The 16738-nt window shown below is 43.5% G+C and overlaps 1 protein-coding gene across 1 annotated transcript; it reads right to left on the bottom strand.

Moving 5' to 3' along the window:
• Nucleotides 1-4679: 4679 nt before the first annotated feature.
• On the bottom strand, nucleotides 4680-16710 carry ADAT2 (adenosine deaminase tRNA specific 2). The gene is made up of 6 exons (XM_086632025.1): nucleotides 16643-16710; nucleotides 16333-16437; nucleotides 7922-8072; nucleotides 6713-6819; nucleotides 5134-5206; nucleotides 4680-5015 (listed from the first exon to the last, which is right to left on the bottom strand). The coding sequence occupies exons 1-6, from the start codon at nucleotides 16697-16699 to the stop codon at nucleotides 4975-4977; spliced, it is 534 nt and encodes a 177-aa protein (XP_086488151.1). The 5' UTR covers nucleotides 16700-16710; the 3' UTR covers nucleotides 4680-4974.
• Nucleotides 16711-16738: the final 28 nt, after the last annotated feature.

Genomic DNA, 16738 nt, shown 5'->3' with positions numbered 1-16738 from the left:
GCTTAATAAAAGCTATTGCCTCTCCCTACAAACCCCGTTTTCTCTCGCACAACATGGCTGCACAGATAATGGCAGTTGTTTATATCCTCACAAATTTGTGTGACTGTAACAGCTACCTCTCAGACTTCAGAAGAGAAAGTAGGCATCGAAGTCATGGGGAGCATCAATTCTTATCACGCTGCCTCCTCGCACACAGAGAAAGCTCCGAAGGTGCGAGAAGTGCCACGACAATCCTTCCCCCGTGCCCCACTTGGGCAACGAGCCCAAGTCCCCGTCGCTGGGAAGGGCAGAGTTAATCACACCCTCTAAACGTTCAGGTCTACAGAGCCCTTCATTTTATTTTACACTCCCTCTCCCCTTTTTTTTTTTTAATCACTTAGACTTTTTTTAAAAGACAAAAGGAAGGCACCATGTGAAAACATCACTATGGAAACATCACGGGCTTACTTGTGCTTGCCTGCCAAGTGACTACCTAACTGAAGTTTTACATCCTATTGGATCACTGTTGGCCATCTGCTCTCCTTCAAACTTCTCTGAATTCCTCATTTCCCTGAAAAGTTCATTTTTAGAAAGGAAGGAGGAGGAGGCAAGGGGAGAATCCGGCATTCTTGGCTAGCTCAGAGCTATTGTGAAAAGAGGAAGATAACCTCACTTTGGGGCAGCCCCTTAAAAAGACAAAGATCCATGTTTTGCAAAGTAATTTCAGAGAAAATACCCCATTTATAGATGCACTTTAATGATAAGAGTATATATTGGCAGCCAGGAGGCAAAACAAACAAACAGCTGCTTCTAGTACTCTCACACTAATTGTCTTCCTCTCCCCTTCTCTCATTTAGTGTCAAGTGTATTTTCTTCTAAAATCTAACAGTTACTGCCTACACTGGAGCTGCTGGCTGCAGGCTCCTCAGCCTTGCTCCAAATAAAACACAGAAATAGATTTCCTGCCAAGCACCGGGGAAGTTTGAAGACTTTAGTTTTTAAAAATGTAATCTTTTTATCAGTGCCCTGAGCCTGCCAAAGGTAATTATGGGCCACGGCGCATTTACATTAATGCATAGGACCTACAGACATTTCAAAAGCTTAATGGAGAAACACGCTGAACGTACATCTCGAAAAATAAATTAATTAAATTAAACTGTCATGTAAAGATATCACTTAATTTCGCAGAGCGGAAGGCGCTCTTAATGGGAATGGAATGGATCAGTGAGCATTTCAAAACCCAAAGCTATAATTTAAATTGAGGCTCTCCTCTAGCGTGCGAGTCACAAGACATATTTATTACAGCTTTGGATCGTCAATCGTAATCGGTTTAGCAGAGACAAAGCCGTGCTGGTTTGCTTCCTTGCCCTCCCTAGCTGCTGCAACGTATTTTGATGTCAGACTATTGACAAGCAAACCAAAAGCTGAAATAAAATCATGTTTGCTTGTATGAGCTGGCAAAAATGCAGTCCAAGGTAAATGCAATGCTGAAGATCAAGCAGTAAGGGGAAAACGGTGACGCGAAGTATTTAAACATCTTTCCATAAACCTGTGGAATCTATTTTCTGCTGCTCTTGAGGCCTGCTGTGTGGCACCATAGATACAAACGGATAAAACTAAGTAAAAGCAATGGGAATATTAACAGCATCATTTATAAGCCACTGCTCTGAGTGTTCCAGGTGGCAGTAACAACTGAAGTCGTTGCCCTTGACGCACTTTTAGGGCTAGTGCCAAAGCCTGAGCCCCAGGTCCCCAGCAGGCAGACAGCAATGCTCTTGGTCCCATCAGCTCTTGATTCCCGGGGTGCCTCTGGCATGGTTTGCTGCAGAATTTTATTTGATAGCAACTGGTCCAAACCAAGCCTGTGCTTCCACAGCCATGAGCAATTGTCTCCTTCACGCTGACTAAGTGTTCCAAGAATGGTCCAATTTTTTTCTCACATTCTTCTCCTCTTGGAGAGGGACTTTTTCCAAGGGCATGTAGTGATAGGACAAGGGGCAATGGCTTTAAACTGAAAGAGGGCAGATTTAGATTGGATATAAGGAAGAAATTCTGCACTCTGAGGGTGGTGAGGCACTGGCACAGGTTGCCCAGAGAAGTTGTGGCTGCCCCATCCCTGGAAGTGTTCAAGGCCAGGTTGGATGAGGCTTTGGGCAACCTGGTGTAGTGGAGAGTGTCCCTGCCCATGGCAGAGGGGTTGGAACTGGATGATCTTTGAGGTCCCTTCCAACCCAAACCGTTCTGTGATTCTACCATTTTTTCTGTATTCTCCAATTCTCTTTCCTAAGTTCCTTTTCTGATCTGGACCACTGAAACTGGTCTCCTCACTGGGTTATAACTGCCTTCTTCCAGCCCCTGCACTGAGCTTAGCCATGGAGATGTTTCTCTGAGCCTGAACCTAGAGCCCTCTGCCCAGAATCTCCGTAATTTCTTGTGGAGCTCTCCAGTTTGTGAATCCAACTCTCAACGCTCACACTTCGGAAGAGCTGCAGCACATCAGTCAGGGACCGCTGCCCCAGGCACGCTCCGGGGTCATGGCATGGCCCTGATGAGCAGCTTGTCTTCAAACACAAGTTCATTTCTTTCTTTTATAAAAATGTCTGCGCAACTGCATTTATTCTTAGTCACACAGGTAATAGGATTTTAAAAGGAGAATGGGATACATTTTTGCCTTCAGCGTAATCTTTTAGCAGTTTCTTCCCCAAACTAATTATTATACTTTAAAAAAAAAAAAACAACACATCCAAACATGCCTCTTAATACTAGACTGGGGTTTTTTTTGCTCACACATTACACTATAAACAGGAGCATCTTTTATAACCTTTCTGTAACAGAATAGGTTTTATCTTGCTCTGCTATTCCCCTTTCATGCCCTTTTCTAAGATGCACATTATTACCCCTCATCGCTCTTAGGAGAATTTTATTTTTGTCACCCTCTTCAGTCTCCTTTGGCTTTGAGCAGGAGTTCAGCTGTTTTCTAAACGGCAGGTCACCACTCACTGCTGTCACAAAATATTTCTGCTCCACTTGTAAGGACTGCAGAGTTGGACACAGCTTTTAAGTGGGTTTTGTGCTCCTACCAGTAATCTTTCTACTTATTTACAAGGCTCCTACTGTCACACACTCTTGAATGCTAACAACATTCTTTGAAAGAAGGCAGTGGGGAAGGAAAGCGTTCTTAGCCACTCTACAGAAGAACAGGTGCCAAGAGATGTAGGTCCTGGTCCAAAACAATATGTAAGGTTCAATTCCTACTGTCACGAATGTCAGTGACAAGCCAGAAGTCTATCATCTTCATTAAATTTGGACTTCAGCGATGTCTTCAAGGTGTAAGAAAATGATGATCCAGTTGAGAACTGAATGTATGCATCTGTATAGATAGATAGCTATCACATCACCAGCCAAACACCATGACCACAGATGCGATCGTTTCTTTCCGATAAAGGCAGTGCAGTCATTAAAAATGGCCTTTTCCTAAATAGCTGTCTGGCTGATGAGCTCTCACAGGTCCACAGCTCACAAAATCTGCAAACTTCTTTTGGTTATAGAAAGGAAAACATTCAGAGGGCTGTAATGGGAGAATAGGATAGGTCACAGGTGCCAGTTAAAGGGCTGAAGTTAAAGGAATACTATTTCTAAACTCTGAAAATAGCTATTCTGATAAAAATGCCTCTTTCCCATGTCACTTTGTAAACAATAAGTAAATACATACACAAAATACAAATTCTAAGCTATTAGGAGCCATGGTGACAAAATAATGCTTTAATACTATTTTAAAAAATAATGCTTCAGTATTAAAAACCAACCCTTTTGAAAGTATTTATTTGAAACATCTAAAAGGTTTAATTGTATTCAGTTTTTAGAGTCACAGAATTCTAATCACTCACATTTGAAAAAAAAAGTAAAGGCATTTCTCAAATTTCTGAATATCAGCCAAATAAACTACTAAGTTTCATGCTTAAGCTAAGTATCCACCAAGAGGTACCGCATCGAGATCGAACCGTACTTGTATTCTTAATTCCTCAGTGGAACTGTAAGGCCCTCTTCTGGATTATAAACGACTCCGTGGGCAAGCAAAGTGCATGGAAACGACAAACCAAGCAACGCTACAAAAAGATAAACATTGCAAAGATATTTTCTTCATACTATTCCTAATTTCATTTCCTGGTTTTCATACGTATCTGCCCATCTGTTACTATAGTTTAGTAGCAGAGAACAACTTCTGAGCAGATCCTTAGTGATAAAGCATTTCTTAATACTAATATTCACGAGAGGGGCGGACAGTCTAAAAAGAGTTGTGAGAAAGAGTTTCTCCACCACTTTGTATGAAGATGCTGTGCAGCTAAAGGATGCTTGCTTATGCTTATTAGCAATAGCACACACAGACTGAGACGTGATTCTGCAGATATACCTGTCTGCATGGGTACGTGTGACTTCCAGAAGCGATGTCTGAAAATTTGGCTTATGCTAGGGGGAGCACAAAAAGCAATGAAGAACCATCACCATTGTCTTACCTCAAATCTTCAAGGACTGCAAAAGTCCTCGCCTCTTTCGATTAAATATACACACACGCATGCACGGTGAAGGTCTTACAAATGTAATTTTCCAAGAGATTTACTTGGATTTGCCTAAGCAAACATTTACTATTGAAAAGCAAGATGCTTCTCCACAGACAGAAAGAAAGAAAATACTCTAGAATGTGCTGTACAGAATTGCATCGTTTTAATGGATCCATCTGGCTGTAAACAAGTGAACTTGAACCACCAATTTTCCTCTTTCTAAAATCAGCCACGACTTCTGCTTGTTCACGTATGATAACAAGAAATCACACACACAGAAACACAGGGACAGGTAGGAATTATCCTATTGATAAAAACTCTACACAGAACATTAGACCAAGTTTAATTGGACTGTACGTTTTTAAAAAAGCAGGAAGCTGAATAAAACTTCCCATCTCATTTTTTGGGTAAGTTTCTGTCTCCCATCAGCGTAGGGCTAATTACGATGGTCCTTTTTCCGTACTTTCGATTTTGGTGCTGCCAAGAAGAAACAGAAAGGGAGAAAAACCATCAGAAGTGAACTACAGTAACACCAGTGCCAGCATTCTCTTAAATTAGGCTGGGATCAAACCGGATCCATTAACGTGAAACCTACCATTGGGATTTTCTTGTCTGTAGAAAGCTTTTAACATTTCCACTGCTTCTTTGGCGCGATAGCCAGAAATGCACTGTTCAAATCAGAATGGTGATCATGAGCACATCTGAGAATAACATATTCTATGCTTCACAATAATGCCCTAAGCACAGAATAATTGTCAACAACTGCACTGTCTATTCCACTGATTTAACATGTACCTTGAACTATCTTGGGGTCAGAAAATCTCCTTTTCATGTTTTCCTCATACATTGGAAAAATACTAGGTTGAGGTTTAGCAAAGTAAATAACTTCCCTAATAACTTAGTTAGAAATTGGAGATTGCATAAAAATTTTACAGAAGTTCCTAAGAAAGTTTGTTTTTTCTTTCTCGTTAACATGTTTCCAACTTACTTCATATACTCTTCAAGCAGACATACACCTAGGTATTTGCAGATAAGATTCCTATCAGACAATGTATGTCCACACACCTACTCTTTATTCCTAACAGTCACCTCTCAGATGGTTTTGGTCTTTCAAAAATATTTTTCCAGGCCCTGAACATTAATGATAAAGCATTTAAATGTCAGTAACACTACTGAATCTCCACCCACACTAGAAAATAATGAATTACACCTATACATCCCACTGCAGTTGCCCACAGAAACAAAGGATCTGTAGTAGCAAGAATCTTCTCCTCTCTTTTTTCTGAACATATAGAAAAATCAAATACCATGTGCCAGTGTTAGCAAATGAACACTCTTCCAGCACTGACTATAAAATTTAATTCAGATGCTAGTCTCACAAACACCCTGACAGAAAGATGCTTAGTATGTTTATACTGGACTATATTGTCTTGCTGACTAAAATTCTTTCTAAACCTTGAGCCTTAAGTGCTTATTTACAATGCTGAAATATATCACTTATTTTTTACATTATTTAAATCAAAAATGTTAAGTGTGGAAAAGAACTGCAAGAACCCTAATCAGTATCCTTATACAAGGCAGGATCAGCTACAACTGCGTCTAATGCAATAAATATAACACTATAAATACTCTCCATCTATATGCAGGTACAGGTGTATAGGTAAACTAATATAAAGCCGTAAAATGTCTACATTTATGTATACAGTACCTCCACTGAATGCTTGTCAGCCTTCCTTAAATGACAAAGATGCTAAAACTCAGTGATTTACTAAGTTGCTGTTACTTGATCTTTATTGATTATGCATTTGTACATTCTGCAGTTTAAAATAATTTTTCCCTCATCTCTTCCTGCAGCATACACTTACTGTTCTAAGGATTACACATATTTTACATATATCTATTCCTTACCTTGTTCCATAAGTATAATTCTTTCCTTTCCCCTTTGATGCATCCTTTTAAATATTTTAAGATTGTCATCAGGCTTCTCCTCAATTTTCTTTAAATTCAGGACTTAATTTGTTTACATTATTTTCTTGTAAAGTCAAGTTTACTTGACTTCTGATCATCTTTCATCGTTGTTCTCTTAAACTGATGCATAACATTCTCAAAGCATGGTAACGAAGCCAGACACAGTACCCTAGCTGAAAAACAAAGGAAAACATTTTACAGCTTACTTCAAATGGTTCTCCTGTGTCTACCATATCATCAGACGAGATGCTCAAGACTGAGCCACAGCCTCCAAATCGCTCATTTCGACAGCCATATACGACCCGTGGAATTTATGTGAAAGAGTTAAGGCATTAAATGAAAAGCAAGCAGGAAGTAAAGTAGTCTGACTTAAGTAGTAATTCAGTTTCACTAAAACGTGCTTGTACTTTTCAAGCTAAATTAGTTCGCACTACAATTCCTCCCCCATAAAATCAGAACTTACTCCTGAGTAATGGAAGATGCACTGCTGAAGAGGCACACCCAGCCTTCCTCGGAAAAGGAGAAGCACGAATCCCACAGCAGAGGTGTACAAAGCCATGGTTTACTGATTGTCACATTCATAGAATCATGGAATGGTTTGGGTTGGAAGGGACCTCAGAGATCATTCAGTTCCAACCCCCCTGCCATGGGCAGGGACACCCTCCACTACACCAGGTTGCCCAAAGCCTCATCCAACCTGGCCTTGAACACTGCCAGGGATGGGGCAGCCACAGCTTCTCTGGGCAACCTGTTCCAGTGCCTCACCACCCTCAGAGGGAAAAATTTCTTCCTTTTATCCAATCTAAATCTCCCCTCCTTCAGTTTAAAGCCATTGCCCCGTGTCCTATCACTACACGCCCTTGTAAAAAGCCCCTCTCCAGCTTTCCTGTAGCCCCCTTTAAGCACTAGAAGGCTGCAATAAGATCACCCCGGAGCCTTCTCTTCTCCAGGCTGAACAGCCCCAACTCTCTCAGCCTGGCTCCAGAGCAGAGGTGCTCCAGCCCTCGGATCATCTCTGTGGCCTCCTCTGGACCCGCTCCAGCAGCTCCACGTCCTTCTTGTGCTGGGGACTCCAGAGCTGAACGCAGTATTCCAGGGGGGGTCTCACAAGAGCAGAGTACAGGGGCAGAATCACCTCCCTCAACCACTTTACACAGTAACAGTAACACCTCTGACGTGTATTTTCACATCCCTAAGATAAATTGTGTTTGTCATAGCTCCATCATTTCTTTTTCACTCCTGAGTCTCCCACTATTTACCACGCAGTAAACGGAGGTGGGCGCAGACTCTCAAACCATAAAACGGCCCCTCTGTTGGCTTTGCCTGGCAGTACCAAGTCCTTCCATGTGGGTTCACTGCCAAGAGAGTAACATTTTGACATGGGGTTTCCCGCATGAATAGGCATGGAAGGATACTCATCAAGCGCACGGCGGCTGCGCACATGATGCAAGGCTCCACAGTTACATACAACACTGAGTGTGGAAACACTTCTGTGTAATCTCGGTCATGCTGCTTGCACCAGTCAAGGACCTGATCGATTGCCACCATTTCCGCATGTCGAGTAGCCTAGGAGACAAAAAAAAACATTTCCTTCAAGTCTGCAGTGATTCATAGCTTTAGGCTTATTTGTACCAGATACAAATGAAATAAAACACAATATCGTAAAATTATTGTTATTATTGAAATCCTCAATATGTATTCAACCTCAGTCTCATATGCAGCACACACAAGATCCACAAGTGCAAACCAGGTTTTTTTTCTTTTACCTGTTCCTGGGCAGAGGAGTCTGCTCAGAAGTTCTCCTCTCTCTGTCATGCCATAGTAGGACATGACATGAAAGCTCTGCTTGGGGCTTAAGGGACACGCAAAGCCCAACAGAACACCTGATCGAGCCCAATGTGTTTCCAGGAGCAAGAAGGCAGGCCAGGTTAATTCTCTGGAAGCACTAAGAAACTGCTCCTACCTGGTAGGTTTTCCTCCCTCTGATGACGTTACTGTGCTTGCACAGAATGTATGCAATAATTTCAGCATGTTTCTGGAACTGCTTAGCCTACTGTGTAGACACAGTATTTTCGGTTTGCATCAGGTTTAACGCTGCCTGGGAATATGCACGTGTACAGTTCAGTCTCTCAAGTAACAGGTAGGGGTTGCAGCATACACCTGATTACAAAAAGACAGAAGAAGATTGAGTTCTCTTTTTAAATCCAAGATGACACAGAGCTGCTGGAGCAGGTCCAGAGGAGGCCATGAAGATGATCCGAGGGCTGGAGCACCTCTGCTCTGGAGACAGGCTCAGAGAGTTGGGGCTGTTCAGCCTGGAGAAGAGAAGGCTCCGGGGGGATCTTATTGCAGCCTTCCAGTACTTAAAGGGGGCTACAGGAAAGCTGGAGAGGGGCTTTTTACAAGGGCGTGTAGTGACAGGACAAGGGGCAATGGCTTTAAACTGAAGGAGGGGAGATTTAGATTGGATATAAGAAAAAAATTTTTCACTGTGAGTGTGATGAGGCAGTGGCACAGGTTGCCCAGAGAACTTGTGGCTGCCCCATCCCTGGAAGTGTTCAAGGCCAGGCTGGATGAGGCTTTGGGCAACCAGCTGAAGTCTCAGTGGTCACACCTTCTGGAGACACAAAGCACAATGCCCTCCAGCAGAACAATGCCTCAGAACTAGTACAGCTACTGCAACTCACAAGTGGAAGTTGGGGCTATTCTAATTTTGTGCCCCTCAGATCAGAAGAGACATGAATACCAGATTGGCTTTTCAACTTCTGAGCAGGAATTGAAAGCACATAAAAGCAGTAAGCCTTCACTACCAAAAGAAAACATGCCTCTAACCTACAGCACTGCTTTGTACTGGGTGCACCGAGTAGCTTTTAGCCCTCTGCTGATCTTGGGAGTGCAAGTTCAGAAAAAACATGCAGCTGCTGTAAGTCCTATGGGTTTCTGTGGTAATAGAAGACAGCTACCCAAAAGAGATTACATAATACAAAAATATTACTAGACTCCAGTACACTCACATCTTAAGTAACACATACCAGTTTGGTCATCTCACCTCATGAAGACATGGGAACGCCATGGAAAATTCACCCCAGGGTGAGAAGGAATTATGCAGTTACAGACCAGCCTCCGTGCAGAGACTACCTAGCCTATGGCTCTCAACTCACCAGATACAGTCATTAGTTTTCCAAGTTAAGATGACTACAGTAGAGGTTTACAAAAATCAAGAAAAATGTGGAAAAGGAAATATTAAATTGTCATTTATTTCTTCTCATAACAAGCGGGCACCCAATGAAATTATCGGGCAGCAGATTTAAAACAAACAAAAGGAAGTACTCTTTCACCAAGCATGTAATTAAATTGTGGAACCCATTGCCACAGGATGCTATGGAAGCCAAAAACACAAATGAGTTCAAAAAAGGTTTAGACAAATTCGCAGAGGAGATGTGCACAGACAGCTATCAGAAACAATGATCCAGATCAGTCTCGAGCTCTGGAAGTCTCTAAGCTATTCACTTTCAGAAATGGAAGGAATATGCAAGGGGAAGGTTTCCACTATTCTCTTCCTGTTTCTCGAGCTCCTTCCTTAAGCATCTGCTAAAGGTCCCTCTTTTTAAAGACAAGATATGGGGGAAAAACTGACCTTCTAGGTCTGTGTTAAGATTTCATTTTGTATTGAGCTATGACTGGGTAGCCTTTTTTATTGACTTGCTGTGTGTAAAACACTCAAAAAAGATGATTTTTGAGTCACTGACTCAATTCATAAACTTCTATAAGCCCCTACTATTTTTTAACTTCCCCAATCTGATGTGTTATTTTAAAGCCAAGAAAACAAAAGCAGGTAAGAGTAGCAAGGGAAAAAGAGAATGTGTTAGTGGCAAACAGTGTTCCAAGGAGAAATTATTTGAAGCTGACATCAGTGGGGAAAAAGCCTTGACAAAGCCTTAAAGTAGTGTCCCAAACTGTGGCAAATAGTTTATAGACAAATAAAGATGCCACCACCGCCCTGAAAAGCTTGCCTTCTAAATCTGGGACAAGAATTAACAAGTGACAGTAAAGGGGGCTGAAGCTCAAGGTTCTATATTATCTTGTGGCTTCATTAGTAATTTAAGAGTGCAAAGAACACTTCATTTTGAATTATCATGTACTGTACTTGGGCAAAGACAAACGCTACAATGACCCAAGAGAAGATAACAGAGGAGAAATCTGCATGGATCAAGAGCAGATGTAAGACAGACAGCATTTTAGTGGGAAGCAAATCACTGCATCACACCTGGGAATAAAGATGCCAAAAAAAAAAAAAAAAAAAAGAATTCTAGTCGAGAAGGGTCACATACATTATAAGCAAGAAAATCTTCAGGTTGGTCTGAGGCAAGACCGTGAACAAGCAAGTGTGGGAGCTGCCAGAGGGAACACAGTACTGGCACCAGTTGTGGCTGTACCGCCAGGCTGCTGAAAACAAACGCCTTACACACTTTTGTTGCACTATTGCCCAATGAACACAAGTAATGACATGTCTGACTATTTTGAAAAGCTGATGCCACAGCCATGCTCCTAAAAAAAATAAAATAAAACAAAACCACAGCTGTATGCAAATTTCCTTCTTCCAACAGCAACTTCTTCTGGAAGAATGTGATGATGATCAACAATTTTGCAAATAACTTCCAAAGAGTAGACGGCCGTGTCCCTGACATAGAATCATGGAATGATTAGGGCTGGAAGGGACCTTCAAAGGTCATCTAGTCCAACCCCCCTGCAAGGAACAGGGATATCTCCAACTAGATCAGGTTGCTCAGGGCCTCGTCCAACCTGGCCTTGAATGTCTCCAGGGATGGAGCATCCACCACCTCTTTGGGCAACCTGTGCCAGTGTTCTACAACTCTCACGGTAAAAAATTTTTTCCTAATATCCAACCTGAATCTACCTCTCTCTATTTTAAAACCATTACCCCTTGTCCTATCACAACAGGCCCTCCTGAACAGCCTCTCCCCATCTTTCTTGTAGGCCTCCTTGAGGTACTGGAAGACCGCTATAAGGTCACCCCGGAGCCTCCTCTTCTCCAGGCTGAACAGCCCCAACTCTTTCAGCCTGTCCTCATAGGAAAGGTGCTCCAGACCTCTTATCATCTTCGTGGCCCTCCTCTGGACCCTCTCCAACTGGTCCATGTCCTTCTTATGTTGGGGGCTCCAGAACTGGACGCAGTACTCCAGGTGAGGTCTCACGAGGGCAGAGTAGAGGGGGAGAATCACCTCTCTCGACCTGCTGGCCACGCTCCTCTTGATGCAGCCCAGGATGCAGTTGGCCTTCCGGGCCGCAAGAGCACATTGCCGGCTCATATTGAGCTTCTCGTCCACCAGTACTCCCAAGTCCTTCTCCTCAGGGCTGCTCTCGATCCATTCACCACCCAGTCTGTATTTGTTCCTGGGTTTGCCATGACCCAGATGTAGGACCTTGCATTTGGCCTTGTTGAACTTCATGAGGTTGGCACAGGCCCACCTCTCCAGCCTGTCGAGGTCCCTCTGGATGGCATCCCTCCCTTCCAGCGTGTCGACGGCACCACACAGCTTGGTGTCATCGGCGAACTTGCTGAGGGTGCACTCCATGCCACTGTCCACGTCACCGACAAAGATGTTGAAGAGGGCCAGGGCAGAAACAAAGCATGCATGGTGAGAGGAGACAGACTGAAAACCCCAACACAAGAAGGACATGGAGCTGCTGGAGCGGGTCCAGAGGAGGCCACGAAGATGATCAGAGGGCTGGAGCACCTCTGCTATGGAGACAGGCTGAGAGAGTTGGGGCTATTCAGCCTGGAGAAGAGAAGGCTCCGGGGTGATCTTATTGCACCTTCCAGTACTTAAAGGGGCTACAAGAAAGCTGGAGAGGGACTTTTTACAAGGGTGTGTAGTGATAGGACAAGGGGCAATGGATTTAAACTGAAAGAGGGGAGATTTAGATTGGATATAAGGAAGAAATTTTTCCCTCTGAGGGTGGTGAGGCACTGGCACAGGTTGCCCAGAGAAGCTGTGGCTGCCCCATCCCTGGAAGTGTTCAAGGCCAGGTTGGATGAGGCTTTGGGCAACCTGGTGTAGTGGAGGGTGTCCCGGCCCATGGCAGGGGGGTTGGAACTGGATGATCTTTGAGGTCCCTTCCAACCCAAACCATTCTGTGATTCCATGAAAAAAAATGAGAGCTTTCAGCAACTAAATATTTTTGCCAAAATGAGCAGTTCAGGAGCAGAACAAAAGAGGGCATACAGAAGACACTACCTGCTCCTAACTCCAGTCAGTTAAATCAGAGGACGCGGAGACTTACTTAAGGAAAAGACAGGGAATCTATTTGACACAAACCTAGTGGCAAGTTGATTCCTGAGCAATGGCAAAATTGTGAGGAAGGACTGCACATCTAACTGGCTAGATGACCATTTTTTAAAAGTGGAAAGAAAGTTTGTGAGGAGTGAAAAAAGCCAACAGCAAAGGCTAAAGGAAGAACTGCCAAACGTCAACCTTGCAAAACAAATTACATAAAGAGTTAAAATGTCTTGAGACAAAACATGTGAAAAAGGAGTTAGAGCTACTATAATGACCTTGAGATGACACTCGAAAATAATTATAGTACTACTCCAAACCAAAATACTTTTGCCTTTTCAGTAAAAATGACACAGAGAACATGGTCAAAAGGCACAATAAGAGTATGGAAGCAGAAATTACAGCATGTGGTACACAGAATTATGACATTAAAATGATGAAATTGCCTATGGCATGGAAGAGGGATGAGGGGCAAAACCCCAAGTTGATAGATCATCTCTGTCAGAAAAATACAAAGAACCTGTGCATGAGGCTGAAGGACAAACAATTCTGACCTACAGAACCAGGATAGTCTCAAGAGCAAAACATGCAACACAACAAACTTTGAAGGTAATATTATAAGGGCTAGTCTCTAAAAGGGGAATTAAATAAAATTCAATGTGGATTTATATAACATAGCTGACACTAAATTAATCTTGTAACTTTCTTTGACAAATGTTTTTTCTAAGGCAAGAGAAACACCAGTCTCACCTCTCTGAACTTCTACCTGGCACAGCACAACAGGTGAAACTATTGTCAGTCTGGGGAAGACAGCATACCACAAGAAATGTAAGGTGAGCAGCAAAGACAAGAAGCTGTATTGAAAGGGGAAATATTTATCCAGAGGGAGCTAATTAGCAAAGCTGCTCAAAGATAATTTTGCTTAAATGTTTTCAGTTGTGACATTGGCATTAACTGGAGAAACACCTACAGAAAACCGTTGAAGATATGATGTCTTTCACATGATGAATAACATCACCAGAAGAGAAAAGTTAGAGTATCACTCAAGAAGGGGATGGCCTTATAGATGGAGTAAAAAAACCAAAACAACAAATTAAGAATAACAAAACAGCAGTAAAGACCAAAGCAGCTTCAGAAAAGATGAGTGGACTTATTTCCAGGAAGACTGGGAAGTATTACTGCTATCAAGCAAGGCACAAGAGAAAATCCATCTGGAATGAAGTATGCAGTTCTGATTAAGTGAATTCAAGAAAGATGAATCAAAGCTGGAACGGACGTCTACAAGACTTATTAAATGAAGACCGAAAGAAAGCCTACCTTCTGAGAGGAGATTAAACAGCTGGCTTGGGGAAAACAGGGAAAAACAAAAGCCAAAAGGGAATATGACTTTAAAGACCTCCAAGCTATGTAAAATAAAGGATGATGCTGGCACAAGAACAGAGAGATACAAACGGACCATAAAAAGCTTAAAACTGGAAATCAGATGTTTTCTAGCCATCCGAGGAATGATATTCTGCAGAAGTCCTCCAATGTGAGGTGAGACAAGAAATTGTTTCAAAATGGATTTTGACAGATTTATGGTGTCTGCTGGAACTGCCTCAATAGTTCAAGAGGGTTTTTTCCCCCCCCAGGATTGTTCCTAAATAATGCCAGAAATCATTAGGACGAACTGAAAACAATTTCCTGCATTCAGATTTCTCAGTAAGTGCTTCTTTCAAGCTCACATTTTCTTTTAGACTAAACAGAGCAATTAAGCATCTGATACAAAATTTAGAAGCACTGAGTACCCAGCATCTCCAAACACTGTAATATAAGCATTTATGAAAATTAAGCCACAAAAGAATTGAAACTTGAGCTAAACAGAAATTGAAAAAAAAAGGACTGGCTTTTAAAGATATTAACAGTTTAACTGTTTCCAAAATGCAGACGAGTTTTGGAAATCAGGCTGCTTGGATTTAAGTACATACCTTCAGGCAACCCTGATGTTAATATCAAGGGAGTCCTAAAGCTTCACTAATAGTTGATTCTGATTTTATTATCAGTCAATTTTTACACAGCATTAGTATCTCTGGCACAGTTTTCCCAAGAAGTGTCTGCTTCCCCACAATGTTTACACCGATTTAACTAGAAATAACCAGCTCCTCTGTCATCTTTCTTGAGTTGTATTAGAATTATTTTAATATGTTATGGATTGTCCCATAGCACAAGTTAGTATCATGATGCGTTTTTACTGTTACATTTTTGAACTTAAAAGACTCGTTTTCACCTTTCATTATATGTTTTCAGATGTGAGACATCTAATGTAAGTTACAGTCAGATTGTGCAATCAGATGCATTTATACAAAACTTCCAGTTGCATAAAATCCCTATTGCCTTTAATGAGTCTCTCAGCATGTATAAGATCTAATTTGATGGCTAAAATTGCAAGCATCATGTCTAACATTTACAGGCAATATAGTTTAGAAAAAACAACTTTGTCTAAGGAACAATTTTTGTAAACTAAACGTCAGATTTTGTTAGCCTACACATTCTGCAACTCTATGCAACTTCCCAACTCGTTGTCTTTCCCTCATCCCTTCCAAAATTAGACTATTGTTCATTTATTCCTTTGTTTGTACGGCAGTTTTCCTAGAAAAGCAACAGAGCTGGATTTCCAATGTATATTCCATCGTTTTTTGGATAGCCTTATCACGTGACACAAAACCACCAGTTTGCTAACAACGTACGCTGCTTCTGAAGTGTCTATGGAACAGAACAGCTACAGAAGGACATGGAGCTGCTGGAGCGGGTCCAGTGGAGGCCACGGAGATGATCCGAGGGCTGGAGCACCTCTGCTATGGAGACAGGCTGAGAGAGTTGGGGCTGTTCAGCCTGGAGAAGAGAAGGCTCCGGGGGGATCTTATTGCAGCCTCCCAGTGCCTAAAGGGGCTCCAGGAAAGCTGGAGATGGACTTTTTACAAGGGCGTGTAGTGATAGGACAAGGGGCAATGGCTTTAAACTGAAAGAGGGGAGATTTAGGTTAGATATAAGAAAGAAATTCTTTACATTGAGGTGGTGAGGCACTGGAACAGGTTGCCCAGAGAAGTTGTGGCTGCCCCATCCCTGGAAGTGTTCAAGGCCAGGTTGGATGAGGCTTTGGGCAACCTGGTGTAGTGGAGGGTGTCCCTGCCCATGGCAGGGGAGTTGGAACTGGATGATCTCTGAGGTCACTTCCAACCCAAACCATTCTGTCGTTCTATGAACTTCGACAGAAAGGCCGCACAGGTCACGCCTGTCTCACTCTCAACCCCCGGCTGACTTCGGAGGCCTCCCGAGGGCACGGCTGAAACCCAAACGCCTCCCAGGGCCCAGGGCGCCTCCGGTTTACACCACGACTTGACGATCGCCCCTGCTCTGCACCCGCCCGCTCCCCCACCGCGGCGGGCGCCGAAATGGCGCTTTCCCAGAACTGTCCGTGCTCTCCCCAGCCGCCGCCGCCACGGCCGGGGGTGGAAGCGCCGGACCGGGACCCCCCGCCATCAACTCACGTTCTTCGTCTCGTTCACCTCGTTGCCGCCCCTCCCGATGACCTCGCCGTTGTACACCAGGAGGCAGCCGACGGGAACCTCCCCCTTCTCCAGCGCCTCCTTAGCCTGCAGGACAGACGGACACGGACAGACAAGGAACAGGGCGTTAGCTGCGGGAAGGACGAGCCAGGCCTTAACGAGGCCCCGTTCTTCCCGGGGCTCCCGCCTCCCCTCAGGCCGCCTCCGAGGCGTCCCACAGCGGCAGAGCGGAGCCCGACCGCCCGCGGCTGAGGGGGACGGCGGCAACGCCCCAGCCTCCGCCCGCACTGACCACATCGAGGGCCTGGTCCATCCAGGCCACTGCTGCCGCCTCCTCCTCCTGCTCCATGGCCGGCACCGGCGGAGCGCGGGCCGTGTTTCCGGGGGG

This window comes from Tauraco erythrolophus, chromosome 2 (genome assembly GCF_009769465.1).
Source record: "Tauraco erythrolophus isolate bTauEry1 chromosome 2, bTauEry1.pri, whole genome shotgun sequence".
In the NCBI taxonomy this organism is placed as follows: Eukaryota; Metazoa; Chordata; class Aves; order Musophagiformes; family Musophagidae; genus Tauraco; species Tauraco erythrolophus.
Note: the sequence above shows the minus strand (reverse complement) of the source record. Positions and strands in the feature narration are given on the sequence as shown.

Excerpts from the sequence above, each read along its gene's own strand:
- ADAT2 (XM_086632025.1), bottom strand. The coding sequence starts at position 16,699 with ATGGAGCAGGAGGAGGAGGCGGCAGCAGTGGCCTGGATGGACCAGGCC. Across the intron at positions 16,438-16,642 it reads TGGACCAGGCCCTCGATGTG|GCTAAGGAGGCGCTGGAGAA; the intron begins GTCAGTGCGGGC and ends TCTGTCCTGCAG. Across the intron at positions 5,207-6,712 it reads ACACAGGAGAACCATTTGAA|TGCATTTCTGGCTATCGCGC; the intron begins GTAAGCTGTAAA and ends TGATTTGAACAG.